At 36.9% G+C, this 23,894-nt stretch overlaps 1 protein-coding gene across 1 annotated transcript; it reads left to right on the top strand.

The window, feature by feature from the left end:
* Nucleotides 1-490: 490 nt before the first annotated feature.
* Nucleotides 491-22,527, top strand: LOC115891665. Its single transcript, XM_030912212.1, has 4 exons — nucleotides 491-793; nucleotides 1,713-1,913; nucleotides 20,677-20,963; nucleotides 21,994-22,527. The coding sequence occupies exons 1-3, from the start codon at nucleotides 742-744 to the stop codon at nucleotides 20,802-20,804; spliced, it is 381 nt and encodes a 126-aa protein (XP_030768072.1). The 5' UTR covers nucleotides 491-741; the 3' UTR covers nucleotides 20,805-20,963; nucleotides 21,994-22,527.
* The last annotated feature ends 1,367 nt before the right edge of the window (nucleotides 22,528-23,894 follow it).

The following is a 23,894-nucleotide window of genomic DNA, read 5'->3' as shown; positions in this document are numbered from 1 at the left end:
AATGATTAAAACTCATTGAATACGGCACTCAATCCTGTTTTTTTTTATTTTTTAACATACCAAAATAAAAAACAAACAAAATCTCTAAAAAATATTTACATTATTTATTTATTTTTTTATTCGGATTTTTTTAACTTTCAAAAACGTCATTTTACTGAACGTAAAATTAACTTTATACTTCATATCAGGTTACCCTCGAATTTGGAACACCCTATACAGCGGAGTTACAGCGATTTCCTACACTTTTTCTTTTGGTAATGCTTTCAGAAAATTAAACAAATATAAACCCTCTCAGAAACATAAAAAATAGGTACCTACTGTAATTATTTACAAAAGAAATTCATGAACAAAGGAGATACAAAGGTATAAACCCCATTTCCAGTCGCTTGAATCATTCAGCGTTAATTTTTCGCTACATTTCTCAACATTTATACTCCGAATAACCCTTCTTCGGTTTGTTTCAGCTTAATCCAAGGGCCGAAATCAACATCAAAAGGTCACTGGAGACCGACAGATAATCCAAAACCCATCTAAATATTTTAAATTCCATTTGGAAGCATCAAGAAACAAGAAGAGTGAGCTGTGCACTCTCGGAAACAAAAATAGAGAAAAAATAAGAGGATTGGAGTGATTTATAGTGGTTTGATTGGTCGTTGACGGTGTAAAACAAGCGAGGATCGCCGGATGTTCAACAAACTGTCACTTTCATGGTGGAGGACAGCGTTTTGTTGACGTGTAGGGATGGGCTGGCTTATGTTGTTGGCAGTGGTGCTAGCCCTACTAAAACTTTTAGGTAAGGATGTTTAACAAGAGGCTAAAATAAAAATATACAGGGTGTCTCAGGAATAAGTGCCAGTAAATCCTAGAAACACGCCTAAGAGTTTTTTTGGCGAAAAAAAAATTGTTAAAAATTTAAAATTTTTCTAAAAAACTTTTTAGTGCCACTTGTTTATTCACCTGAGATTTCTCTACGGTGTATCTAAACCTTGCAGAGTTGCAACCTCCTATTTTATCCACCTTCTACATAGTTCTATATTTATAAATTGACAGACAAATTTCTACACAAAAAATTTGGAATGTTAAATTTAATCTTTTATCAGTGTTCATTACTAATAATTCTAGAAAAAAAACACATTAATTGTTTTTAGTACTTACCCTTTCAATGAAAACTTAACAAAAACCACCGAATATTAAATAAAACATTACGTTTATGACGTTTACGAAAATCTTTGTTATGCTATAAAATAGCTTTATTTTGGAATAATGTAATAAGTATCTTTTTTTTTAATGTTGGGTAAGTTTTTTCTTATATCTTTTAATATAAAAATTTATTTTGTGTAATAATATTATCACAATCTTAAAAATGTAATGCATCTCTGCCATATCTGTCAAACTCTTCAGGTGGTGTGAGTTTATGACTTATTTTTAAGCATATACTTTCTTGTCCATATGGCAACACAGGGCGTCGAATTACCTGAGATCCGGGCTTGATCCTGGTAATTCGAGGTAGTTAGCGATATCTGCCGGCGGTTCTCAAAATGTTGCTATTATTTTTTTAAATTTTTAAAGTTAAATACCTCGGTTATTTTTAATTTATTTTAAAAATAGTAAAAAGAAAAAATGTTTCTTTTGACCAGATCTACCACCCCTTCAAATACTTGCACTTATTTCTGGGACACCCTGTATAGAAGATAATAAATATGAATATTTAGGAGTTACACAAGGAACTACGGAACAACCTTCGGAACAGTTGCCCCAAAGTACTCCGTCGCCAGTGCCGGGTATACCGGGTGGGGGCATTGGGGGCATACGGCGGACCCTCAGCGGTTGGCGAGAATGGAGAAGAGCGGATCCCACGTTGATCAACAGTCTGTGGCGGAGCAAGATGGGAAATGGTATACGAAAACAACTAGGTAAGAAGAAATGATAATATATTTTCTTCTTTTCCAGTATTTTTTGTATTTCTTATAATATAGGCTACAAACTTACAGTAAAATCAGTTATTAGAAAACAATAAACTGTTGATTTCTAACCATATTTTAACGTAAAAACTCAGGAGGTATTTTGACAGACAGACACCATGAAAATATTTTGTATTTAGGTCATTTATGACCCAAATAACTCATTTTGAGTGAAATTAAAAAACTTTTTTTGCCGATCTTAATAGCCTACCATACCTGTTAGTATAGTCGGCTAAAAAGCCTTAGTTGTTAATTGATATAACTTTAGAACTGATAAGTTTACGAGAATAATTAATAGAACCTTGCGTAGAGAATTTAATTTGCTTTATTTTTGGTTACCTGCGTTTTTTTTCTACAATGCACCCAGACCGTGATATTTTAAAAAATCCATAAAAATGTAGTTTTTGTATCGACTTTTTCAAAATGGCGGCCAAATCCGGGATCGACAGACCGTGCAAAATGAATATATCATTCAGCACATCAAAACAAAGATAATAAAAATAATTCAGATTGCCCCTAATTATTTCCACCTAGGCCTAATTAAAACGACGTACCGACTGGCCTAGCTGGTGAGTGTAGAATATGTTAAAAAAGGAGCCGTCGCGAAATAAAACTATTAAAACTAATAAACTACTTTTGTGCACTCTGATTATCATTATATAATCGAACACAATTGTAAAATCCCGTAATCTCTGACAGAATATTTTTCAAATATGTGGCTTCCTTAGAAGCTTCAGATAGAGCCATATACTCGGCTTCCGTACTGGAAAGAGCTACAATTCGTTGTTTTCTGCTCTCCCAAGGTACTGCTGATCCAGAAAGTTTCAAACAGAATCCCGTGTACGACTTTCTGTCAAAGGAGTTACCTCCCCAATCTGCATCTACAAAACCTTCTAGATCTTCATTATCTTTTACAAATTTCAAGCCATAATTTTTAGTATGTTTTAAATACCTTAACACGCGTTCTGCCTGCTTCCAATGACTTTCATTGTGACAATTATTGAACTGACTTAAATAACTAACCGAATATGCAATATCAGGCCTGCTAAGTACTGCAAGATACATTAAACTACCAATCAACTGTTGATAAGGCAAATCCCTTTCACATGTATCTATCTCTCTAGTAAGATTAACATTTGTCTCTATGGGAGTTGTCACAGTGTTACATTCAATCATATTAAATTTTCGTAATAATTTATCTATGTATTGTTCTTGATCTAAAATAATACTATGATTACTTTTATTAACAGTAACTCTCATACCGAGACAATTTTTAATCTGCCCTAAGTCCGTAATTTTAAAAATCTGCCCTAACTTACATTTCAAATTTTCTTCCTCTGCTTGGTCATTCGAGAATATAAAGAAATCATCAACATAAATCGCTTCTACTGTTAAAGAATGCCCTTTTTGTTTCGTATACAAACAAGCCTCAAATTTCGATCTATTGTATCCCGTATTTCTTAGAAATTCGTCAACTCTGATATACCAAGCCCTCGATGACTGTTTAAGCCCATAAGTTGTCCTTTTTAATTTTAAAACCTTATTTTCGCACCCACTTGTATTATACCCCTCAGGCAATGCCATAAAAACATTCTCTTTTAAAAACCCATTTAAAAAAGCTGTTGTTACATCTAGATGAACTATGTTTAAATCTAACTTAACTGACAAAGTCATTAACAATCTTAGAGTATAACCGCTTCAGCCCAGAACAACTTCTCTAAGCCCCCATCGAACAACAAACATTTGGCTTTTTCAACAATTGTTCGATTAAGCCTTTCAGACATGCCGTTTTGTTCCGGTGTATATGCATTTGACTTTTGGTGAATAATACCACTGTTTTTTAAGAAGTTTTTAAACTCTCTCGAACAAAATTCACCGCCATTGTCGGATCTGAGCACTTTAATCTTTTGATTCGTTTGGTTTTCAGCCATATTTTTAAACTGTTTAAAGCAACCAAACACTTCGTCTTTAGTCTTGATGAAGTAGACAAATGCCATTCGACTGAAGTCATCTTCAAAACTACAAAGTATTTCGAACCTCCCAAAGATCTTGTCTCCATTGGACCGCAAACATCGGTATGTACAACTTCTAGCAACTTCTTTGCTCTGGTACCCTTGTGCTTAAAAGGTAATCTGGTCTGCTTACCTTCACAGCAAATCTTGCAATTTTTTGTACTTAATTGCACTAAACCTTTAAAGGAAAGTCCATTCACCAACCCATTCTGCATTTTATTCAGATAATCACTATTACAGTTGAGGGTTGGAACCTTTGGTGTTAAACAGCAAAATAAAAACACTAAATCACCACAATACACCAAAACACTTTTACTTTTACACTGGACGCGCGTTTCGCTAACCATGTTAGCATCATCAGCAGATGATTATAAACTCAAAATTAAAAAAAAAAAAAAGTTTATAATCATCTGCTGATGATGCTAACATTGTTAGCGAAACGCGCGTCCAGTGTAAAAGTAAAAGTGTTTTGGTGTATTGTGGTGATTTAGTGTTTTTATTTTGCAGATAATCACTATTTATATGTCCAAATCTTCGATGCCAAACTTCTCCTGGAATAGTTGATTGTGTCAATAAACATTTTTCAGACTTAAAAATGTTCAATTTATACACTCCATCAACTAAATCAGCTGTTGCAAATGGTTCCTTCTGCTTATTATATATGGTGCAACCATTGTTGTTAAATTTAACTACATTCCCATTTTTTATAAGCTGACTTACTGACAATAAGTTTGTTGTCAATTCAGGAACGCATAAAACATTTTTCACAGGTATATCGTATTTACGATTTCCTACTCTAGTAGTGATCATAACTTCACCAGAACATTTCGCAGGTACTCTTGTTTTATTGGCCACAACTATTTCCGGCACACTTGCACTAATCTCGTTCTCTTTCCAGTCATGTCTAGCTGTCAAGTGAACACTAGCACCAGAGTCTACGTACCAGTCCGATTTGCAAAAGTTACCATTTAGGAATACCGAACTAAATGCATTAGAGTTATTAGTCTTATTAACGCTAGGCCATTTATTTTGATAATGACCTAACTTTTTACACTTGAAGCACCTTATTGTCTTTTTGTCGCCCGATTTATGAAAATTATTGCCTTTGTTACTGCTTGGCTTACTAGCATCGAAAGCACTTCCGCCACCGCTGTCAAACTGCATATTCAATAACTTGGTTTTTATTGAGTCCGTTGTTACAGCAATACCGGAATGTTCTATTGCCATAATCATGGGTGAGAATTTTTCCGGTAATCCCGCTAGCAGCAACGATCCGACCCATTCGTCATCAATCTTAAAACCAGTCCCACGCAATCTCTGACTTGTCTCCATGATTTGATTGACGTAACTCGCCATCGAATCACAACCATCTAAACGGGTAGAGATCAGCGTTCGCAATAATCCAATTCTCCTGGCAAAGCCTTTATTGTCGAAAAGTGATTTTAACTTTTCCCACAACTCGACTATTGTCTTCGCGGACGTGTCGATTGTTAAAATCAATTTGGCCTTTGCCTTGGCGTCTTCTGCTTCCAGAGCTTCTGATAGACATTTGGACAAACCTTCCAAAATCAAAAAATTCTCGACCGCAAACGCCCACTCCTCATAGTTCTCCCGTCCCTTTAACTTAGAAACATTAACTATGAAATTTCCAGCCATACTTGTGTTATGTTACACTAAACACTACGAAAACAACCAAATTTAAACCGTTTTATCGCGACTTTTTTTAACGAAACCCGACGTACTGGGCCCATAACCTGTTAAAAAAGGAGCCGTCGCGAAATAAAACTAATTCGTTGCATTCTCAACACAGACTAACTTTACTTTCAAAAAACATCTTATAACTAAGAGACCATAAAAGTAACAATAAAAAACATATGGTCCAACTTTCCCTTAGAAGACAAGGGTTGAGGCCGTTGAGGGTCACCCATAAATTCCATGCAACACTGGCGTGTACAATATTTTGGGCTACATTTCAACAGAATAGACATCACGATTTCCCAATTATGACAGTTCTTTTTGGCGTTTCAATTGAAGTTCATATTGAAATTTCAATTGAAGTTCTATAAGAACCCATTTTTAACCTTTTTGATAAGTTGTTGGTCAAGCGAGATACACTAGGTATTCATTTTTTGAAAATCACGTCAGTTTTTTTTTCATTTCAAAAACATCAATAAGTCTTTAATAATTTATCGATAAATTTTAACTTACACTTAGTCAGTTTTTTTATTACCATTCAGAAAAAGTCCTAAACAAACCAAAAAACGATTAATCACAATTTACCACGACGAAAAAAACATAATTAATTACACTGAACATCATCGCCTTGTATTTGCTGTAGGTTCACATTTCTTTCACATCCCTCGATGAAACTTTCCTTAATAGCATCGACGATTTTTCTGTGAAACCCCGAGAAAAAGAGGGCAAAGAATGAAGGAGACACCCTTTGATTTAACCATTAACCTATATATCTTGGAAAGAATTAAATAACGAACGGGTGGTCTTGAAAATACCGAATGAATTATTGACATCGTCAAGGACTTAACGAGGGGCATTTTTATGCAAACAAGAAATAAAAATAGAATGGCGTATTCAGTAAACAGCCTTTGGGAGATAAATTTTGCGAAAGGAGTTCGACAAAAAGCGTCAAAGACTTTTTATGGATAATGAGATAAAAAAGAAAAAATTTGCCTTTAAATTATTTTTTGTTTTTTTGCTCGAAATGGATAAATATTAGGCAGACGGGCTGAAAATGTAAAAATATTATTTTTTGTAATTTTTTGGTGCTTTTAAGAACAAAAAAAGTTTTAAAATGCTCTAAAATGTATAAAAAATTGTTATTTCGAAAAATCTATTTAAGAAATTTTATTTTGTCACAATGTGTAATGTCAGACCCCTCTTGTATACCCTATCTTACGACTGAAGGAAGATTTATATACCCTGCTGGCAACCGAAACCTTGGGTCGGCGTTTACATGTATAGGAATGAATCGCTATGGCAATCTAGTAAGTCGGAGAGAGCAAAAATACGAAGTATTTATTACATAATCACTTAATTTGACGCTAGATTCCATGCGCTTCGAAACATACTGATCTTCTGTTTTTATTCAGTATAGAGGTGGGAATTCTAGTTCCTTGTGAGGACCTAGTTCCTTAGTTCTAGTTCCTCCAGAGGAATAGTTCCTTGAACTAGGTCTTTAGTTCACAAATAGTTTCCGACTAACATTGACATCCCCCTTGCTTGCTAATGCGTTTCGTTGTCAGTCAGAACTATTCAGAGTATGATTTGTATAATTTTTATAATGTACGGAGATATAACGAGACGTGTAATTGTGTATGTTAAAAACATATAGGTAAGTTTTATTGCAGATAAAAAAATAAAAAAAAATCAAATCAGAATTTAAAAAACTATATCACAAATCAATTGGAGCAAATATTACAATTACGATTACAATCGAAATTTTACGAAAAATTGCATTTTTCCTCACTTCAAGCGTTTTATTTTTGTCTAAAAGTACAGAATATCTACTTTGTTTTATAAGATATTTCTTAATTTAAGGGACCTAAAGTGAAACATTCCCATAAAATATTTAAAAAACAAACTAAAAATCTAAAACAGTATCAACGACAAATTTCTGTGATAATTACGCCGCGCCGGCTGCGGCAATAGACAAGGCCGAATCCATCGTCGTCGCCTTGTATTATATCTCAGATCTGCCGACTAAATAGATTCCCGTGAACTAGTCTTTTAATAGTTCCTCTATGTCCGGCTCCGATAACATACGGCTGGCACTCCCCGCGCCTGCCTAGCATCAATCGCGCTGGCTGATCCATACGGTCGGTCGCATTTCTCTCACTCCGACTTAATAAGATCCCTATGCGATTTACTTCCACACATGTAAATACCGACCCAAGAGTAACAGTTGCCAGCACGGTATAAAATTTAGAGTGACAATTTTGATTGTAGTCATCTAATGTTTGTCAAAACTCATCTCTTGTCAAATTAAAAATAGTCAAATTATGTCAAATAACCAGCGTTCTGGAAAATTATAAATATTTGCAATATTACTTTTGTATTTTGGTTTCTATTATTGTGTTCATTTTTATATGTCGTTGAACAGACCTCTCAGTTGTCTAACGACTTATCAAAAAGATAAAAGCGGATCAAACCCTGAAAAAAAATCTATCCAACGCCAGAAGAGACAGACGAACAATCAAAAATTAAGAGAATGATCAATTTACTTTTGTACTGAAATGACAACTATCACTCTCAAGATGAAGTAGTTAAATTATGTTTTTTTCATAGCACCTGTTAAAATTGCCTTATATCTATCAAAAATAGTAAATAAGATAGTACTTTAACCGCAAGGGTAGATTTATTTTATTTATTTATCGTATGGCTCATATACATGCAAGAAAACCAGACACTTAAACATAGACATAAAATAAACTACAATGTAAATGAAAACATTACAACGTAAATATAAAAAAAAGTATAATATAAAAAGACAACATAAAAAACGTATTTACGAACACTATATATTAACATCTAGATGCCCTATACATTCCAAAGCTGATGGAGAAGCCTCCAGAAAGTCCCTCCAGTCTTCACCATAAGCGCGTATGTTGCACTCTCTAGTTATGTGATGGATGGTTTGGTGAGGGGATCCGCAATCACATTCTGGGGAAGGTATTTTTCCCCACTTATAAAGGGAATCCGCACATCTTCCATGGCCAGAGCGTATCCTATTCAAAGTTGACCATGTTTTCCGGTTTAGATCGGTACCCGGTGTCTGGCAATAGTTAGGTTTGAACCAGGAATATAGGTGCGCATCGGCCATTTCTCTCCATAACTGAAGCCACTATTCTCGAGAATTGTAGTTACTGCTTTTTAGTTGTTCAGCTGTTCGCGAAGGTGGATTCCTCGACTTAAGTCTATTCACCTGTAAAGCAGGAAGTGTTTTATGAACAGGTAGCGTTGGGGTAGCTATTATTTTATCAAATTCTCTAAGAAGAGCCTCGTTTCTGCGTAGATTTGGAGGTAGGATGTTACTCAGAACTGGAAGCCAGTAACTAGGTGTGCATCTGATTGTCCCTGTAATCAGCCGCATGGTGTTGTTCAGCTGTCTGTCTACGAGATTTGTGTGGTGGCTATTCAACCACAGGGGTGCACAATACTCTGCCACACTGAATACCAGACCAAGGGCGGAGATCCGAAGTATTGTTGCTTTTGCACCCCACGAAGTACCACAAAGTTTTTGTATAATGTTGTTTCGTGTTCTGATTTTCCCAGCAACATTTTCTAGGTGTTTTCTTCGAAATGAGAGTGTACGGTCTAGAGTAATCCCCAGATATTTTGGATATTTGTTATTACTCAGAGTGGTGCTACCAAACTGGACGCTTATTTCAGTATTCGCCAGCTTGTTATTAAGATGGAAGGTAGCCACTTCTGTCTTATTTGCATTGGGTTGAAGTCTCCATTTTATAAAATAGGCATTCAAGGATGCGAGATCCTTTGTAAGCGTTTCTTGGGTTTGATATAGCGATTCATATTCCGTTGCTATGGCTATATCGTCTCGTAAAACAAAATTTTCTAGATTGCGTATCTAGTAGGTCAGAGATGTATAAGTTGAATAAGAGAGGGGCGAGAACGGAGCCTTGGGGTAAGCCGTTGTTAAGTTTTTTAGGTTTACTTGTGCTCTCTCCCTGAAATACTTGGATATATCGGTTACTTAGCATGTTGTTGATAACTCGAGCTATAGTTTGACAAGGAAGTGTTTTAAGTAATTTATAAACCATACCATCTCTCCAGACTGTGTCATAAGCGGCTGTTAAATCGACAAAAGCTATGGAGGTTTTAAGCTTAAGTTGGAAATTTCCTTCAGTGTGAGATGTAAGTGCTAGGACTTGGTTACAGCAACTGCGTTTAGGAATGAAACCTGCCTGTTCAACTGGAATATGGTCTAAGATACTATCCTTTATTCTATTGAAAATAAGTCGTTCTAGGAGCTTATAGGTACAACTAAGAAGGGCTATGGGTCGATAATTCTGAGGTTGATCTTTAGATTTTCCTGGTTTTAACACAGCTATTATTTTAGTTTGCTTTAATTCCTTTGGAATGTTGCCGGTTGATAAAATTCTCGAGAAGAAACTACAAAGCCACTTGAGGGCAGGGTTTCCAGCGTAAATAAGGAATTCTGGATGAATGTTGTCATATCCAGGAGCTTTGTTCGGCTTGATGTCTCTAATAGCTGTGACTATGTCTTCAATTTCGAAGGGCTGTGAATATTCCGAGATATGGGGAGTGGTTGTTCTTAACTCCTTCAATTTCCTCTTAATCTCAATTGTGTGCTCCTTATCACGTCGAAACCTAGATGTCTATATAATTTGCAATTTGATTAGCTGATATTTGAGAGCTTGGCCTATTTTGTCTTGTTGAACCTCCTAAATTACGTAGGAGGGTTCAGGCCTTCCTACTAGATCGATGGAAGTCTGTGTTTTCCACTGTTTCAATCCAGCGGTCAAGGGTAGATTAAATGATACTTTAACAGCGAGGATAGGTTAAAAACTTTATTTCTTCTCGCACGTTTTTTAATTGCTTCCATTTTTGAAAATTTTTGTATTCCTTTTCATAAGTTATTCGGGATTTAAATGGAAGTAGTTTGGATATGGAGTTTGTCGCCTCAGCCTGAATATCTGATGGTAATTTAGTTATTTCGTTTTGAGCCATTTCTGGCTCCAATTCAATCAGCAATCGACACGAAAGAGAATTAGAAAATATTGACTCAAAACTGACAACTAAAGAGACAGCTTTATTTATTTGTCAAAATACATAGAAACCAACGCCAACCGAGCACAAATCTTTTCGGTCGACGATAAAATGCCATTTTATCGTCTTGTATAAAAAATTATTATAAAATAATAGGTAAAAATTTGTAAAGTAAACAAGATCATTAACATGACCTAAGTTTCAAGTTAATTTTATTAAAACTTATTTAGCAATATTATGTTACTTTAGAGTTTCATTCAAAAAAATAATACAATTTGTCAAATGCAGAGAATAAAAATATTTCTCTGCCTCACCTTTCCCTCTTATATATTCTGCCAATTCATTCAACGAAAACCTACCTGCCTCTTAAAGGAATGAAATTTTCATCTGACATGTAAGGCACTTCCATTTTCTTTATTGTTCTTTTCAAAATTGGTCCCTGACGGTTTGAAAATAATGACTATTATGAGGACAAAGCCCGAAAGAATAAAAAAAGAACAAAAAAGTGTCGTTTTCAAATAGTACCGAGATTTCCCGGCACTTAAGTGCCCCAGTAATTAGCGCTTATTCATTAGGCTAATTATGCTTATCTTGGCGAATTTCTTAGGCCATTTATATAACAAAAGCTTTTATTATTCTCTTATGCTTTTAGAATATTAGTCATAAATGCTCTCGTTTTGAAATCTCTGGAAAACCATGTGTAAATAGAAAGGCTTAGGCATTTGTGCTTTAGAAACTATTAACGTAGTTTAATTATTAATTATATACATTTTGTTCTAATTTTAAGGCAGCCTTATTATTATAGGGTGGTTCTTAATGACATGTTAATATTCCGGGTTGTTCACCACATACGACACGGAGTATTGTAGCTAAACGATTAGATTTTTAGGTTCGTTCAAGGACTATTAGAGCTACAATTTAAAAGTATTTTTACAAGATACAGAGTGTCCCAAATAAATAAAAAATATGAAAGTTGTATTTTTTTTAAATAGAACACCCTGTATATTATTACATTTTTAGTTTCTACGATAAAAATAAAGGTAAATTTGATTAAGATTTATCACACTTAAACCTTACCATTTTTGAAATATTTTCAATTTTGTGAAATTGCAGTAAAAAATTTAAGCTTTTATTTTTCCAAGGGTATCAAAGTTTTTAATACTAAATATTTACTGAAGATTATTTATTGATCAGATATTGTGTTTTAGAATTTTTTAGAATTTATATTTTAGTTATTATATTTAGAAAAAATAAAAAAACTGTTTAATTTTTTTTTGTTAAAGAGGACCAATTAATATGATCCCAGTATTCAAACTACATTAATTGACTGTTTATGTTGATTAATAATAATTGCCTCCAAATACTATAAAACTGAATTTGGTATGTGTATTAGACAATGTGGTAAAAAGTAACACCTTACAAATTTTATTTCATTTTTTGAATGTTTATTTATAACAACAGAGACGTTCATTTTCATAACTTATTATTATATTAATATAAATTTTTGGACACTCTGTATAAGGTAGTACAATTTTTATTATTGCAACACAATATCTGATCAATAGATAATCTTCAATAAATATTTAGTATTAAAAACTTTGATACCCTTGGAGAAATAAAGCCTTAATTTTGTTTACTGCAATTTGGTCACTGTTTGTAGTTTTTGCTCGATGACAAAATTTTATCTATTCCTTCCTTATTTAATTTATATTCAAAGTCTTGAATAAAATCAAACTGTAACTTCGATTCCAGACATACATTTATATACAAATATATCAAAAGTCAATGGATTAAAATAGAAAAAGTTTCATGGCCAACCGCATTTCTAAAAGATTTTTCACTGTACTCTATTATTTCTATTAACATATAAAAAGAAAAATGATGAATGTCTTGCTTAAAATTCTCTCTACATTCCGTTCCCTATCATCCTCTCCGCAATACAGGAAATTATAGTGCTTGCCTCTATATAAACCTATTTTTCAGTAGAATATAGAAATAGCTCAAGAATCCAATATGGGAAACTTCGATTTCCAACAATATTTCGTGGGATGACAGTAACAATTTCGATAAGCATATTTTAGTTTTCAAATAAAAAAAATGTATTTATTCTTACATAAACGTAATGTTTATGTAAGAATTCGCTTAAAATAGTGTCAAGAAAAATGGCGCATCCGCCAGAAATTAAAAATGTATTACTGGTTGCCTGCACAACCGCAACGTATCCGCCAGAAATTAAAAGACTTTTTCAGGCGCCATCTTTTAGTCAAGTCGAGAAGTAAGGGAATCAGACAATAGAATTGTCTGGTATGAAGAAGTACGCTTTCCGAGAATTGGAGAAGTTTCGAGAAGCAGTCAATAGAGTATATAAGCCGGAGCCATCGACAACTGAGACAGTTTTGAAATTTGAATATACCGCGTGGAAATTGAAAATCGGACAATTTGGTGAAGGAATCTTATAAATAGTTAGTTTGTTGTGTGTTATAAGTTAGTAATTGTGTATAAAGTGAGAAAATAAATTCGTTAAGTATTTTATCGTGAGTTTAAATTAGTGGACCCACGGAATCCGTAACAATTGGTGTCAGAAGTGGGATTCAAGAGGATTTTAAGAAGAAATTAAGTGGATTGGAAGATTTTTGGACCGGATTAGAGTATTTTTATGGTTGGTACAAGGGAACAAGCGAGGAAAATGGAGGAAGTAAGCAAATTATTGGGCGATTTTATGGAAAATATGCGAAGAGAGAAAGCAGAAGAACAAGAAAAACTGCAGAAAATGCTTATGGAAAATCAAAAAATTAGACAAGAACGGTTGGAGAAAATTGTAGAAAACCTAGAAGTGCGTCGCCAGAAAGAAAAAAAAGAAGAACAGGACCGGCTTGAGAAAATTTTCGAAGATTTGAAAATTCAACGACAACAAGAAAAACAAGAAGAACAAGAAAGACTACGTAAAGATAAGGAAGAGGAAAAATTACAACGACAACAAGAAAAACAAGAAGAGCAGGACCGGCTTGAGAAAATTTTAGGCAATTTAGAAATCCGTCAGAAGAATGAATGGAGGGAAATTTTAGAAGATATAGAGACGCACCGCCAGAAAGAAAGACAAGAAGATCAAAACCGTCTTAAGAAGAACTTTGAAGAACTAGAAAGAAGGCAAGAAATCCACCTTCAAGAAGCCGTAGAAGATCTGGAGGAACGCCTTCAGCAGAAGATAGAAAGATTGGAGATGGACCTACAGAAGACCAAGGTACAAGTAAAGACACCTGGCGTTCAAGGAACAGCGAACCTTAAGGCCCCGACCTACGATGGACAAACGACATGGACAATGTACCACCGTCAGTTTGAAGCAGCCGCCGCTGCCAACGGATGGACTGACCAGGAGAAAGCAGCGGCACTTGTCATCGCGCTGCGTGGCCCTGCCCTGGAACTGTTGCAAACTATTCCTGCAGCCCAACAGCAGGAATACCAAACTTTGGTCGCTGCACTGGACAGAAGATATGGCGACCAACATCGACGCCAACTTTACCAGGCCCAGATCAAGACACGCCTGCAGAGGTCCGGAGAAAGTCTGCAGGAATTTGAAGCAGACTTACGTCGGCTGGTACACCTAGCGTATCCTGAAGCACCGGAAGGATTTAGGGAAGAACTGGCTGCTCAGTGCTTTATCAGCGGACTGAAGGACAGCGAATTACAGAGGGCGCTGCAAATATCCCGATTTTCTACCAGCAGCGAAGCACTGGTCAGGGCGCTGGAAATCGAAGCTGCTTTTAGCGCCATCCCTAGACCGAAGATAAGATCGGTAACGGTCGAGGAACAGCCCGAAAGCACTCACAGAGGTTTGGAGGAGATGTGTAAGAAAGTCGACAAACTATGTGAATTACTAGTGAACAAGAGAGTCAACAACACCCAGACAGAGAACCAAAGAAGATTCCAGGATATGAGGTGCTATGGATGCGGCTGGAATGGCCACATCAAACGAGATTGTCGCATCCAAATGCGATTCTATTCACCATCCAGAGAACATCGGCACATCGGAAGATCCCAGGACATAAGTTGCTATAGATGTGGCAGGAATGGCCACATCAAACGGGATTGCCGCGTCCAAATGCGATTCCGTTTACCATCGAGAGAACATAGGCACCAGGAAATCAACACTAATGAGCGAGTATTGGCTGAAGAAAACAGAGCCCCTAGGATGTTTTCCGTTAGGAGTCTAGGAAAAACCGCTGACAGTTTGGTGATCAACGGGAAGGTCAATGGTAGAAGAATTCGAATGACTGTGGACACAGGCGCTATGGTATCGTTGGTGCGGACTAACTCGGTGCAAGGATTGAAGATGATGCCTCTTAGAAGAAGAGTGTATTTACGTACAGTTACGGGGGAAATGGCCGTTGTACGGGGAGAGGCTTTCATGGAATTGGAGTTAGGGAATTTGAAGTTTCGGCATAGCGTTTTGGTGGCTGACATTGAAGATGATTTTATCATGGGTATGGATGTGATCAGTCAACATGGTTTTTCGTTTGATCACCATAGAAACATCCTGAAAATCGGAAATGAGGAATTTTCTGTATCTAAAGAGAAGAGACCAGGAAATATGGAAGAAAGATCATCGAAAATTGTGATGATACCTGGTGATACCAAGAAGACTGTGTTCGGGAAACTAGAGAAAACCGCTGGGTGCCGTGTAGGACGGGTACAAATTATCGACAACGACCTAGATCGACGACGAGCTACTTTGGACAAGAAAATGAAACATCGCGAAAGCACTATCAGAATAAGGAATTTTAAGCTTAGAACTGACGAACCATGGACGACGATACAATTGAGGAAAGATCAAATGGAAGATCCAGACATCGGAGCAATACTACGGCTCAAGGAAGGTAACGGCGAGAGACCACCGTGGCAGGATATTGCGGACAGAGGGCTCGTTTTCAAAGCTCTCTGGGCTCAGTGGAATTCACTGGTTATTGAGAATGGATTGTTAAAGCGCACATGGGAAAGTGCGGATGGCAGCACAGTAACAACTCAGTTACTGGTACCAAGGAAGAAAGTTACCCAGGTATTGGAAGAAATTCACGGTGGTAAAACTGGAGCCCATCTTGGGGTAAACAAGACCTTGAGCAAGCTGAGAGATCGCTTTTACTGGGTGGATTATTGCGAAGATGTCAAGAAATGGTGTCGACAATGTAAAATTTGTGCAGCCAGCCAAGGACCAAGCACTCGATCTAGGGGAAAAATGAAACAATATAACGTTGGACTGCCATTCGAAAGAATCGCTGTTGACATTGCAGGCCCATTCCCTGAAACGCACAAGGGCAACAAGTACGTTTTAGTGGCGATGGATTATTTCAGTAAATGGCCAGAAGTTTTTGCCATTCCAAACCAAGAAGCATCGACTGTAGCTGAAGTATGGTCAATAATGTCTTCAGTAGATTTGGAATTCCCTTAGAGCTTCACACTGACCAAGGAAGGAACTTCGAGTCAAGACTGTTCCAGAAGATGTGTGATCTGCTTGGTATTCACAAGACTAGGACAACAGCTTTACATCCGCAGTCTGATGGGATGGTCGAAAGATTCAATAAGACCATTGAAGAACACCTCTCGAAAATGGTGGCCGAACATCAAAGAGATTGGGATCAACACATACCGCTGTTCCTAATGGCGTATAGAAGTGCAGTTCACAACACCACCGGACTTTCACCATCGAAGATTTTATTTGGTCGAGAATTACGGTTGCCTTGTGACTTGGTGTTCGGATCACCAGACGACGGCACCACAAATGTAGAGGACTACGCGGATGAACTGAAGGAAAGGTTAATGGAAATTCATAAGGCCGTAAGAAGTAAGATTACGCTAGCCAGTGACCGGATGAAAGCTCGTTACGACCTCAGAGCCAATTCTACGGGATTTCAACAGGACGATATGGTATGGTTATATAACCCACAGCGCAAGAAAGGGAGGTCCCCAAAGTTAACTCCAGCATGGGAAGGTCCTTATACAGTCATCAAGAGGATAAATGATGTTGTGTACCGGATTCAACGCAGCCCTAGAAGTAAGATGAAAGTAGTTCATCTGGATCGATTGAAGAGATTCAGACAGGAAACCTTGATCGGGACGATCAAATTTGAGAAGGGGGCAATGTCAAGAAAAATGGCGCATCCGCCAGAAATTAAAAATGTATTACTGGTTGCCTGCACAACCGCAACGTATCCGCCAGAAATTAAAAGACTTTTTCAGGCGCCATCTTTTAGTCAAGTCGAGAAGTAAGGGAATCAGACAATAGAATTGTCTGGTATGAAGAAGTACGCTTTCCGAGAATTGGAGAAGTTTCGAGAAGCAGTCAATAGAGTATATAAGCCGGAGCCATCGACAACTGAGACAGTTTTTGAAATTTGAATATACCGCGTGGAAATTGAAAATCGGACAATTTGGTGAAGGAATCTTATAAATAGTTAGTTTGTTGTGTGTTATAAGTTAGTAATTGTGTATAAAGTGAGAAAATAAATTCGTTAAGTATTTTATCGTGAGTTTAAATTAGTGGACCCACGGAATCCGTAACAATAGTTTTACTTTGTCAAATAAAAATTAGATGCAGTGTTTATTAAAGAGTTAAATACGGAGGCTCTATCTACAATCTTAATTAGGCATAGAAAATAAAGTTCTTCTACCCTGGGTGACAACCCACTAAGGGAGAGAAGGTAACAAAATAAAACAATAAATCACCACCATACACCAAAACACTTTTACTTTTACACTGGACGCGCGTTTCGCTAACCATGTTAGCATCATCAGCAGATGATTAAAATCTAAACTACTATCTACAATTTGAGAGTTTATATACTCGCTCAGTGGGCACCGAGTGGGCGTGGCAAGATCTAACCGAGTCAGAGCCCACCGAGCGTAACAGTTAGATTTCCGCCAATAGAGAGTAGGAACAAAGAACTTGAAGGAATTGGACCCTTGTCTCTGTTCATACTATCTTTACATTTTAAATTCTGATGCTTTCATATGCATCTAATTGCCTGTAATTTGAGACTTGTTGAATTAATTTGTAGTCTGTATTGTTATGCTAAAAATTCTGTATTGTATGTGATAGTAACGATAGGTATTTAGAATCGAATAAAATACTCGTTACTTAGTAACGAATACATACGATTCGCTATACCTCTAATTGCGAGTCCCAGCCGTATGTTACCTGTCCCGGACCGAAAGGACTGAAAGGAACTACAGGAACTAATTAAAAGACTAGTTCACGGGAATCTATTCAGTTGGCAGATCCGAGATATAATACACGGCGACGACGATGGATTCGGCCTTGTCTATTGCCACAGCCGGCGTTGAAGTTGAATACTGGATACTGTTTAAGTATCCACGACTTTGTTTAGTTGAATATTTTATTTCACTTTGGGTCCTTAAATTAAGGAATATCTTATAAAACGAAGTAGATATTCTGAATTTTTAGACAAAAACAAAAAAATTGAAGTGAGGAAAAAATGCATTTTTTAGTCAAATTTTCGTATTATTTGCTCCAATTGATTTGTGATATAGTATTTTAAACTCTGATTTGAGTCTCTCTTTCATTTTTTTAGCCGATCATACCAACAGGTATGGTAGGCTATTACAATCGGTTTTAATAAATTCGATTAAGAAAAAGTTTTTTTAATTTCACTCAAAATGAGTTTCAAAAATGACCTAAATACAAAATATTTTCATGGTGTCTGTCTGTCTGTCTGTCTGTCTGTCTGTCCGTCTGTCCATACTGGGGCACCCGAGAAGCTGGCCATTAGTTTTTGGTGGGGGTAGGGGGTTGGTAAGGGGGTATGGGAGAGGGTTAAAAATTTTAAAAAATCGTAACTCCAAAATTACAGTAGCTAGCGAAAGGCGGTTTTCAATTTAAAATTAGGAATAATATCCACAATAAAATTTGTAATAACATCAAAGTCAGTCAAAGTCGCAGTTTCTTAGATAATTGAAACTAAAAGAACTGCCTACCAACTTTTTATTAACATATTTTAGTATGGGCGGCTATACGTGCCTCCCGGCGCCAATTTTTTTTATCTGCAATAAAACTTACCTATATGTTTTAAACATACGCAATTACACGTCCTTTGTTTAAACGTACATTATAAAAATTATACAGATCATACTGTGAATAGTTCTGACTGACAACGAAACCCATTAGGGAGCAACGGGGATGTCAATGTTAGTCGGGAATAACTATTGTGAACTAAAGACCTAGTTCAAGGAACTATTCCTCTGGAGGAAATAGAACTAAGGAACTAGTTCCTCCCAAGGAGAACTAAAATTCCCACCTCTATCTCAATAGATTGAAGCTAAGAAACAACGGCTATGCAGATTCAAGCTCAACCTGTATCAAGGAAGTCTTTGCTGCAGACTCTGCGATAAAGATCGTGAAACAGTGTAGCACATAATATGTCATTGCGAGGCTCTGGATCGCAAGCGATACATTTTATTTGGATAAGCTAGGCTAGAACCGGAGGAACTACGCTCCCATCCTATCAAGGACCTGCATAAGCTAGTGCAGGGCACAGGGATAGGAGAATGGGTGCAGATATAGAAGGGGGACAAACACAATAGGCCTCACAGGTCGCAGTGTTTCCGGCAGAGGACGGCCCCTTGTTATGGAAAAAAACTTCTCCCCTCCCATTCAATCTACATCTACATCTCTACCTATTACGTGCAAACGTTTTACAGCCTAAACATTTTGCCCATCCGTTATTCCATATCTAATTCAGGTCGATGCATCAGTAATAGGCGCCTAGGCTGTCCGTGTATGCCAGGACCATAATTACAAAATTTATGCGCGCCAAACTTTCGAGAAGAGGTCGTAACCCATCCGGCGCCGTCGCCTGCATAAACAAAACAGGGCCGAGACGTTTATAGAACGTCGGGCTCTTATTCCAGGCTCTTTCTCTGCTCTCTGGAGAGCTACAGGTTCGGAATTTCGAGCGAAACCGCGAGAATTTTTCGGCCTGGAAATGACCCAGGTTAAATATTAAATTGCTGACCCTGGCGTTCAGTTGCGGTGGTTTATTTAAGAGATACCTGCAAATGGGTACAAAGACGGTGAAGGTACGGTGTAACGAGTACAGCAAATACCTGAAACTGTTTCTGTTCGATTTTTATGAGTTTCTTGGTGCGACTATAAAAATAAAGCTATGAGTAGAAAGAGACGATTTATTTTTTCTATCTTGTGTAAAAATTTATCTATATTTTGTATTCTATCATTTTTTTAGTTCAGAGTGAGATCTGATCAGACTGATATCTGATCAGTAAATCAGTAATCCAAAGAGTGCAACACTTATAGAGGTGTGTAGTTTGTGAACGAACTAGTTCCAATGAACTATTCCGACCCCGGAATGAACAGAACTAGTTTCAGGTTTCTCAAAGAACTAGTTCCTCAGGACCTATTCCGGGATCGAGACTGTGACCGATATATGCGACGGCGACGGATCGGCCAGCGCGCGTAGCCCGATGCTAGGCAGTAGTGGGAAGTCTCAGCCGTATCTTATCGGATCCGGACCTAAAGGAACTAGAGGAACTAAATAAAAGACTAGTATATGTACGGATCGACCAGCGGGATTGATGCTAGGCACAGATCGAAGCTTTCCGAAAACAGGATCCGGACCTAGAGGAACTAATTAATAGACTAGTTCACGGGAATCTATTAGTCGGCAGATCCGAGATATAATACAAGGTGACGACATTGATTCGGCCTTGTCTATTGCCACAGCTGGCGTAATTACCACAGAAAATTGTCGTGGATATTGTTTTTGATTTATAGTTCGTTCTTTAAATATTTTATGAGAATGTTTCCCACTTTAGGTCCCTAAAATTAAAAAATATCTAACAAAAACAAAAAGCTTGAAGGGAGGAAAAATGCTATTTTTCGTAAAATTTTCTGTTTTTTGTCTTTTTGGTAGGCAACGCAGAGGTGTACATCATCCTGGCCCTCTTGATCGGCGTGGTGACCGTGGTGATCGGCTGCTGGCTCTCGGACAATTGCTGGTCGCCCGATCCGGAGACGGGCGGCGCGGTGACGCTGGCCTGACCGCCGCCCAGGGGCGTCCCCGGCTTGGGGGACCCCCGCGACGTTGCCGGCGCCACCGTGGTGGACGTCTCTTCGGGCGACGACGACGAAGAGTGCAACTCTTCGGGTGGCGGGGGCGGACGCTCTTCCAGTCCGGAGAGCGACTGGCCCCTCGTAGAGGTAACAGATTTATCTACTTATTTTTAAGTAGTTTACATTCTTACAGAATAAAATTAAATATTAAATGAAAAAGCACTATATTGAAATTAATGAAATAAAAGAATTTAAATGTTACATTACACTGCACATCATCATGACAGTTTTTTGTATCGTTTTTACCTTGTCATGGTATTGTAATATTATGACACGTCATTCAATGACATTTAATTCATGGCGTTACATAGCATTACATGACATTACATGACATTACATGACATTACATGATATTACATGACACTACATGACACTACATGACATTACATGGCATTACATGATATTACATATTACATGGCATTACATGACATTACATGACATTACATGACATTACATGACATTACATGACATTACATGACATTACATGATATTACATGGCATTACATGACATTACATGACATTACATGGCATTACATGACATTACATGGCATTACATGGCATTACATGACATTACATGGCATTACATGACATTACATGGCATTACATGACATTACATGGCATTACATGACATTACATGACATTACATGACATTGCATGACATTACATGACATTACATGACATTACATGACATTACATGACATTACATGACATTACATGACATTACAAGACATTACATGACATTACATGACATTACATGACATTACATGACATTACATTACATGATAGTAGGGTCTAGTAGCATAAAAATGAGACACGCCATATTTCAGTAAAAAATTATAAAACTGCTGAAAATTTTTATCCAGTCAGTTTTCAATTTAGGTTTCTGCATAATGTTCTCTTAAGGGTACTTATATATATTTATAGTTTTGCAATAGTTCCGTTTCCATAAAATGTCTTTTTATAGAAGAAATACTCTTTGGTATTTAAACGGTTGTAACTAAGAAAAAAAACTAAAAGATTTGAAAAATTTATTATTTTTACACCACTTGACCCTACATGACATGACGCGATAAACGTTCGAAAAAACTACTGATGCTAATCTTAATTGTCAATGTAGGTATCCGAAAGAGATGTGCTGAACCCCTGACACCACGCCTTGTGCGAAAAGAATGGTGCCGTGCTCATGGGTGACCACTCGCCCATCGAGGAGTGCGAGCTGCACAAGACCACCATCACCAACCTGGCTGCCACCGCGCAGCAGCAACTGCTGGAGAACGGCCACTGTTGCCAGATACTGATGCCGGAGGACAACAAGTGCGAGGTGCACGACGGCTGCGCAGCTGTCAACGGTGTCATCTACGACGTGTCGACGACGTTGATGATGGGCGGCGTAAGGGGGGCCGGCGAGGACGCGCTGGGGAGCTGAGGGTGCGATGGGCTAAGTGGTGAAAGTATGGACTGCTATCGAATCAATGTTTGTGTCTCGTGAAGAGATGGTAAGGGGGATACTATTGGTTGGAGGTAATTAAAGATTAGACATCAACAGGAAAACGGTAATAATAAAATTACATTTGATTTTTAATACATTGGGGTGGCTCTAGAGATATAGAGATAGGGGGTATGAGCACGCATAGTGATGTAAAATTACCAGTAATTTATAAATCGGTAATATTACGGTAACATTGGTAATTTATAAAAAGACAGATTTTTAAATGATATTATTTTATTATTTCAAAACTATAAAAATATTACAAAAAAACAAAAACGTTTTTTAAACTAACTAGAGTCAGAGTGGTCTATAGTACATAGTACGTAATAGAGTAGATAATGGTAAATCACACCCAATCTCGTCATCTTGTTCTTCTTTCTCTTTCGTTAATAAAGTCAAGTCTATTACTTTGAAATCAATATATTCTTCTTCCATTTCTTTCTTAGCAGCTTCTCTCATTCTTGGATGTTCTTCTCCATTTAGTAAATTATAATTATGGGCAATATAAGTAAGTTTTCTGGCCCTTTATTTCCATGGTAATAAGTCTGTCTCTTCTTGGCCAATGAACAAATCCATAAAGGCGGATTGACATAGTCAAAGTTACTTGAACCAAGTACACTTGGATGACGCCTATGATTAATGCTGCACGTGTCTCACTACTTGTACGCTGCTTGTATAGTATTGACTGTTTGATCAAAGTCGAGATGGAGGACTTTTTAACATCAAAGTTGCACCAAAGTAAGTAGATTGCCTCATTAAGTACTAAAAGTTCTTTCGGTTGCGGCTGTGGACGATGATAAATTTAAAATGTCTAGAGCACCTTTATCTATATAGTCTAGAGCCAACATACTTATTTAGAGCTGGGCAAATGAAAAAAAGCAATATTTCCAAAATTACCGGTAATATTACCCTTTACATCACTAAGCAAGCACGATATGCCCAAAAATATATACCGCGTGCGTCTTAAAAGTGGCTCACCCCTACAACTTTTTTAACAAAACGAAATTTGGTATGTTAGTATATGACATAAATTAGGATTGATTTGCGTATTCAATTGTTTTTGGGCACGTCCTATTTCACCGGAAATGACTACAACTTTTGATTTTTAAATCAACACCCTCGGTATTTTTTTACTTTATTCGATAAAATATGACACTGGATAAAATGACATACCATATGTCAATTTTTGACATTTTCGCATATGGCAAAATACCAAGTGTGTAGTACCAAATTATTCGTAAAAGAATGCTTTTTTCGAACTTGTGCTAATGAGCCACACTCGTTCCATTTGAAAAAATTGAGATATGATACAATTTGGGCATTTTCTAACCGACCAGGAAAAGACACGAAAACCATTAGACGATCAAATCTATTTTCCCAAGGCTCCTTGATTAAAAATTAGTGTGTTTTTAACATAGCCATGACGCTCTAGATTGAAATTTAAAAAACAATTTTTTTAGCGAGAATATCAAAAGTTGACATATGATATGTCATTCTATTCAGAATGTCATTTTCTATGGAATAAAATA

The sequence above is a fragment of the Sitophilus oryzae genome, unplaced genomic scaffold (genome assembly GCF_002938485.1).
Source record: "Sitophilus oryzae breed Bouriz unplaced genomic scaffold, Soryzae_2.0 scaffold_1189_pilon_pilon, whole genome shotgun sequence".
Lineage (NCBI taxonomy): Eukaryota > Metazoa > Arthropoda > Insecta > Coleoptera > Curculionidae > Sitophilus > Sitophilus oryzae.
Note: the sequence above shows the minus strand (reverse complement) of the source record. Positions and strands in the feature narration are given on the sequence as shown.

Excerpts from the sequence above, each read along its gene's own strand:
- LOC115891665 (XM_030912212.1), top strand. The coding sequence starts at position 742 with ATGGGCTGGCTTATGTTGTTGGCAGTGGTGCTAGCCCTACTAAAACTT. Across the intron at positions 794-1,712 it reads AGCCCTACTAAAACTTTTAG|GAGTTACACAAGGAACTACG; the intron begins GTAAGGATGTTT and ends ATGAATATTTAG. Across the intron at positions 1,914-20,676 it reads TGGTATACGAAAACAACTAG|GCAACGCAGAGGTGTACATC; the intron begins GTAAGAAGAAAT and ends TCTTTTTGGTAG.